Source organism: Littorina saxatilis, linkage group LG1 (genome assembly GCF_037325665.1).
Source record: "Littorina saxatilis isolate snail1 linkage group LG1, US_GU_Lsax_2.0, whole genome shotgun sequence".
Classification (NCBI taxonomy): Eukaryota; Metazoa; Mollusca; class Gastropoda; order Littorinimorpha; family Littorinidae; genus Littorina; species Littorina saxatilis.
The window spans coordinates 36,820,706-36,828,205 of record NC_090245.1 but is presented as its reverse complement, the minus strand read 5'-3'; the positions used below and the strand labels follow the sequence as shown (position 1 = coordinate 36,828,205).

The window sequence follows — 7,500 nt, the reverse complement described above, 5'->3', positions numbered from 1 at the left end:
CTTTACATGACCTTGAACTTCAGGGTCAAGGTCAAATAACTAAACCTAGCAATGACATCATACACTAAGAACTGCTTTACACATTTTTCCTACCAAAATACACGTGACCGCGAGCCTGATAGATACACAAAACTGAATCACCCACCCGTCTCACGTTTGATTTATTTTTTTTACAAAAAGAGTGGACTCACGTTATTCTGTTTGTTAACATCGGCACCATTCTGGATGAGGAAGTGGACACAACTCTCCCATTTTCGGTCTGCAGCCAAGTGTAACGCTGAGTAGCCATCCTAGCAAAAAAAAGATAAAAAATAAAAACACTACGGACATGTTTTCAATGGTGCTGATTAAATCAGATGAGTCTATCTCTGTGCGCGCGCGCGCGTGTGTGTGTGTGTGTGTGTGTGAGACGGGAGGAGAGGGAGAGAGAAAGGGGGAGAGAGATAACATTATGCATTGGTGCATGTAATGGTAGCTCATGCCTACTTACAATCAACAGATGAATAAATAAATGAAGGAATAAACCAATGAATAAATAACCAAATGAATGAATAAATAAACAAATAAATAAATAAATAAATACGTAAAAAAAAAGAAAGTGTAAATAAATAATTTTTTAAAACAATCGTAAATGAATACATAAATAGTTAAATGCATTAATAAATAAACATTAAATAAATAAATAGCTCAATCATATAATAAGCTAACCACCAACCCGTAAACAAAACGCCCATTACACCACCAGCCAATCCATTCTGACCATCATCGCTCCACGCTATCGCTTTAAGTCCCTCTGACCGGATGCTCTAGTCCTTCGCGACTCTATCAAAACAAGAACTACAGAGTTATCTCCCATATGTTTTTCGCGAGCGCTGATGTAAATTTGAGATCAGTGTTCGCGAGAGGAAAATGATTGCAGATTGGCCGACTTCGACAGTGATCTCCGTTCTGTTCTTCACAGTTATGATAAAGACATCGTTCTAAGGTCAAAACAAGTCGAAATTTTGGGACTGCTGCCCGAAGGAGACCGTAATATATGGTTGCATCACTACAGAAACAAGAGGCGAAGCCTTCAAGGCTCCCGTAAGAAATAGACAAACAGTAACACAAACTCAATCACTCCGTCACACACACACACACACACACACACACACACACACACACACACACACACACACACACACACACACACACACACACACACACACACACACACACACACAGAGTTAAAACTAACGCATCATATCTACTCCATGTATAATTTTCAAAAGAAGGCAAACAGATAAAATGACTGTGTATTTGTTGTTGGTGTAGTTGTCCCTGAAGGAGATCTTGTGCAATCCTTACACACACACACACACACACACACACACACACACACACACACACACACACACACACACACACACACACACACACACACACACACACGAACACACATACACGCACACACACACACAAGACCGCACAAACACGCACGCACACACACACACTTTTAAACTGCATCAGCATAATTATCATGGCAAACCTTATCTACAATCATTAACCTACTCTAGAGCTTGTGTATCAAGATGATATGTTCTTGGAATTGTCATACGACTAAGAGTTACAGATATGGGTGTCACGATGGTCACACTCAGACAGGTTCACATGAGGTTATTTTCCCTGGTCCTCGCACTCCGAAGTCTATATTTTCCAGGGACACGTTGTCCTGCTTGCAACCAGCTCCGCGTGCTTGGGAGTGAACGGTCTCTCATATACTGGCTGTGTGAAAGCTATTAAAGGCATATGTACGCGCTCCCGTGTTTACAAAGTGTAGTTTGCCCATAATCGATGTCAAACGCACCATAAGACCATGTAATGACGATATGTCGCCATGCGCGGACCATATACATGCATTACAGCTTGTTTTAGAGTCTCAAAAACTTTGGATGTAAACAAAGACGCGGAGTTATTTCCCTTGCGTCAACGCTACCTCTGTTGGCAAATCTATAAATAGGACGATCCAGATCAAAATGAAAATTAACATATCTCAACATTGAAGGGGTCCTAGACCACAATATTTTGCAGGGAACTTAATTTAGCATGTCTCCAGCTGTTGGTAAAGCAATTAGCGTGTATAGTCATCGAGTACATATGGCTTTAAGGTCAATTAAAGTACTTCCTCACTGCAGCCCTGGGAAGCTTTTTAATCCTGCCTCACTCAATTATCGGGATGTTCCTGTGGTAGCACAACCTCTTGTTTAGAGTACACTATGCACTATATGTCTTTGTATTAGAGAGTTGTAATGTTTAGTTGTAAGGACGTCTTTCCTGAAACAAATGAAGAGTTGGATTACAACGCTGCAGTGCAGTGTTCTCTGCCCTGGATTGTAGCTTGCCCGTCGTAAATCAGCAGTAGATCTGAGGGTTTATTTAGAAATCTACCATCAGCTTATCTGTCTTTTTCACTGCAGACACAAAGCAATAGGTACCTGCCATGTGGCCACTTTTTCCACTGCTGTCCTCAGTCTTATACTTTTCATCAAGACTTGTCATCATGCCGAGTGGATCTAAATTCGAAAGTCGTCATGTGGCTGAGGCATTTCTCACATAGCGTCGATCTTGTTGTAGCTTATCCTCCTTTCTGAAACAAAAGGCAAAATGCGATTAGTTGTGATGACTACAACCTACACAAATATAAACAGTGTTTTGATACTGAATAGTTGGGTTATACAAGCCACTTTACCTATGCAGCATGGGAACCCTACAATATGCGAAACATGTCAACTGACTGCAGCAGCCTGGTTCTTAAAATAATTCTGACGGTCACCACAGTCAACAGACTATTCACAGTCCATTTTGAGGAGCAACTGAGGTACTCTCTGATGGTCTTGTTTGAGTAATAACGATCAACTCAGGAGGAAGAAACCAACAGAGGAAAAAAGAAACCATTAACACAGAATCACATGTACCATTAATAGCATTATGTGGAACAACATTCCACAGCAAGCTTTCTTTAGACGACTGTCGTTGTCTCAAAACTCGCATTCTACCTGCTGTCCAAAATAAGCTAATCTTGCGTTGTGCTGCCTTGAAAGATAATGCCAACAAAGACAAGGAAGCTGTTGCAAGGTAAGTTTACCAAACGTTACAGACATTAGCGAATCATGATCATAATAGTGCATAAACAGCAAACAGTACAATCAAAGAGATGAGTCTTGAAGTTGAATGAAACGCCATACAGATCTAGGTAAGTCTAGCATTCAAAAACTGTCTTTCAAATTCAAGGAAGTTGTTGCAAGGTACCAAATTTTACAGACAGAACCATGACAGAGCATGTCATGAAACTGAGGCAAAATCGTAATAATTTTGACTTTGAGAACAGATTCATTCCGTTTCCTTATATCTGCATGTTCCAGTAAATGGTGGACAGTTTTGTACGGGCCGAGTAAACTTGAGACTCCACTGCAAATCTTGAAATTCACATAAATCGAACTAAGAACAAAGACATCCAAACATTACAGGCACTTTAGATCAACTCATTTCACTAGAGGTGACTGTCTAGCACTGTGTTTGATATCCGTGTCTGCTGAAATAAAAAGAAATTGAAAAACACGGATTATCAGTGGGTGACACGTTGTAAGAGTGGGAGACACTAGATCTGTCTGTACTTACCGGGGGACAGGACTGCCAGATCGACACTGCGCTTTCGACAGCTCTTCCTCGCGCAGACACTGAAAAAACGCTGTGCCGATCAAACTGTAGGAAATCTCATTTGGTATCTTCTTTATCTATTTTTCTGGAGCTAAGACACCGAACAATGTGAAATCGTCTTCCCCGAATCGGCGAATGCAGAGGTGAGAACTGAAAAGTGAATCTATACCACAATCCTTCACGCGACCTGACCTGATCTTGACCCCTGACCTGGTCTACATACCACACACGACACAAACCAGTCACCTGCTTTTACCCCCTCAAAACACCCACCACCCGTTTTCTTTGGATACACACTTTAACTACACACATGCCGACAAAATGTTGATCATTACTTCAATAGTTTGAAGATGGTGCTTGAAAAATAACCAGGTGAAATGAGTATTTCGGTGTTTAGTCAAATGTTAAAGTTTCTACCACATACATACATACATACATACATACATACATACATACATACATACATACATACATACATACATACATACATACATACATACATACATACATACGCACGCACGCACGCACGCACAGACAGACAAAGTTTACCATCGCATAGGCTAAACTTACGTGAGCCAAAAATCGTCTGCTTCAGCGAACGCCGAAACCAAACGGTTGACTATCACGTGACACTTTTGCCATATTTAGAGTTGTTTGCACAGTAAATACAGCCGCGAAAAAATAGCTCCCTTGAAACTGTCTTACAAATCAATTCCTTTGTAATTTAAAAATTACACACCATGAAAAATCATTATCGACGATCGCGAATCTGCTTATATATATCAATAATAGATTACAAAAAGCTCTAAATATGTAAAACAAAAATCGGTTTTCTTGCCAGACAAGGAAACTCAAGGCATCCTGTCAGGGAGAGAATGAGCCGAACTCATTTTGACCCGAGTTTAGGATGCAGCCAACCTTCAACCTGTTAACAGTACTGCATAAGAATAGACCAATTACCAAACGCTTTTTGTCTAAAAGTGAAACACTTACATTGTTTGCCTGGTTGATGTCCAGGTTCTTGCGATGCGGCCACAAAGAATTGACCGCTCTGACGTCACCATGTCGCAGGGCCACCATCAGTGCGTTGTTTCCTTCCTGAAATCTCACGTCAGCATGCAGTGCATATTAGACATATTATACAGTGGTATCTCTTGCAGGGCCGGACCTTAGGGGGGGGGGGGGGGGGGGGTCCTTGGTTCCGGCCGCCTGATGAACCTCGTTGGAGAGAATTTGGTTTCCAGTCACGAGGATAGACCCAACATTTACCATTGAAATGTAAAGTTTTCTCACCGTCAGGGGGGCAATCCCGCAACAGGGCGTCACCCCTGTACCCAACAAAGGGCATGGGTGGCCCCTGGACCCCTGCCGCATTTTTAGCCCCCCCCTCCCTCTATTATACTTGATCCATCCCTGTCTTGCTTAAGACAACAAACAAAATATGACAAATGATGGAGGGAATCTTAAAACGGGGGTAATTTTACAGAGGTTATGACCAGAACAGCTGTATAACAAAGTATTCAACCCACATAAGGAGAGAGAGAGAGTAAGTCTTTAATTGGGTGTTCTTACGAGGTGGGCTCCATTGAAGTACGAACTGTTTCAGCCGAAGGACAGTTTTTACCATGGTCATTAAATCTGCCTACCTACGATCCCTCGACTTTAATTCCCGACTTCATGTTGAATCATCAAACAAACAAAACATGTGAATACCCAAGCAGAAATTCATTTGGATACTTAATCCTTCTTTTCGCTATTACAATAACTACCACAAGTTTTAACGCGATATTGCAAGTTGTTCTTTTCACTTTGTTTTTGTTTTTCCACCTCGCCCATCGGACAACGTAAAGAGAGACAGTGGTCGCCTCTTCATTGCTGCACTGCACATGTAAACCCTATAAAGACAGGCTTTCGAAGCCTTTACATTTTAAGCCCCGTTGAATTGCTTTCAATTCACAGTAAAGAGACAACATTGATATATATATATATGTTTCCATATTCCGCAATAATGTTTTTCTGCCAGACTAGCAAGTGCTCGTGACTCACGTTGTTAACTGCCTCGACACTGGCGCCATGTTGCAAAAGTAGGTCAAGGACGGGCAAGTGGCGCCAGTGGGCAGCGTTCAATAGGGCTGTGCTTCCATCCTGCACACAGGAGAACAGAGAGATAAACCTACACACATCATGCACACAGGAGAGCAGACAGATAAACCTACAAACATCATGCACACAGGAGAACAGACAAATAAACCTACAGACCAGGCACACAGGAGAAAAGACAGATAAACCTACACACATCAAGCACACAGGAGAAAAGACAGATAAACCTACACACATCAAGCACACAGGAGAACAGACAGATGAACCTACATACATACTGCACACAGGAGGACAGACAGATAAACCTACAGACCAGGCACACAGGAGAAAAGACAGATAAACCTACAGACCAGGCACACAGGAGAACAGACAGATAAACCTACAGACCAGGCACACAGGAGAACAGACAGATAAACCTACAAACATCATGCACACAGGAGAACAGACAAATAAACCTACAGACCAGGCACACAGGAGAAAAGAAAGATAAACCTACAGACATCATGCACACAGGAGAACAGACAGATAAACCTACAGACCAGGCACACAGGAGAACAGACAGATGAACCTACATACATACTGCACACAGGAGGACAGACAGATAAACCTGCAAACATCATGCACACAGGAGAACAGACAGGTAAACCTGCGAACATCATGCACACAGGAGAACAGACAGGTAAACCTACACACGTTCTCATAAAGCAACAAAAATGTTATGCGCATTTGGAATATCATCTTGTAGGCATATCAGATTCAGATTGAAAAAAAACCCACCAATTCTATGCAATAATAACTACACACATGAATGATGTTCTGGTCATAGCTATTTTCAGAGACGATTTTTTTGTTAATGTGCTTTCGAATAGCTTCTTGTTTTTTTGTTATATGTTCGTTGGCCATACTTTGTATTCCTGCTCAATGAGAAGCAGGGACGGGTAACGGGTAATGGGAACGGAAGGTGTCAAAACGGTTGTTTCAAGCACACACACACTGGAGAGCAATAAAAGACACAAAGAGGCTACAGACAACGTTCTGGGCCACATCGACTGCAGGTTAGCTACAAAAGCAGGAAAGAGAGAGAGAAAGAGAGTGAGAGAGAAATAGAGAGAGAAAGAGAGAACTCAGAACTCAGAACTTTATTACATAAGGATAAAGGTTTTAGGCTTAGCCTAATCTTCCAACCTGTCCTTGGAACATATACAGAGAATATTTGTAAACGAAAGCAAAGACTGCGCACATACACACACACACACACACATACACACACACACATACGTATACACACACACGCACACACAAACTCACACTCGCTTACACACACACACACACACACACACACACACACACACACAGTGCACACATATACACACGCGCGCGCGAGCGTGCGCTCGCATACCTACACACATGCACATGCTATCATTTCATACCTAAAATGAACAGTATCTCATCAAAGTATTAAACTAATAAAACATCAAATAATGGTCGAGTATAAATATACAAAAACAAAACACTTAAGAGCATTGCATACATTATCCGAGTACACAATGGAAACTAGACATCAGGGGCAGTTTATAGTGTGATCAAATGTGTGTGCAACTGCCTTTTAAAGGCTTCTATTGGCAAAGAATTCCACAGAGATGATCCTGAAAAAGCTAAGCTGGATTTATAAAGATCTATACGAGGAATTGGAGGAAGTAAATT

General features: G+C 41.6%; 1 protein-coding gene across 2 annotated transcripts in view; it reads right to left on the bottom strand.

The window, feature by feature from the left end:
- The window catches only part of LOC138968557 (uncharacterized), a 45,037-nt gene that overhangs the window by 32,586 nt on the left and 4,951 nt on the right, over positions 1-7,500 (bottom strand). For both annotated transcript variants that reach the window (XM_070341136.1, XM_070341143.1), the window contains exons 4-6: positions 5,743-5,841; positions 4,690-4,794; positions 192-290 (exon numbers count right to left, since the gene is read on the bottom strand). In XM_070341136.1, coding sequence (XP_070197237.1) covers positions 192-290; positions 4,690-4,794; positions 5,743-5,841 — 303 coding nt within the window. The remainder of the gene's footprint in view (positions 1-191; positions 291-4,689; positions 4,795-5,742; positions 5,842-7,500) is intronic.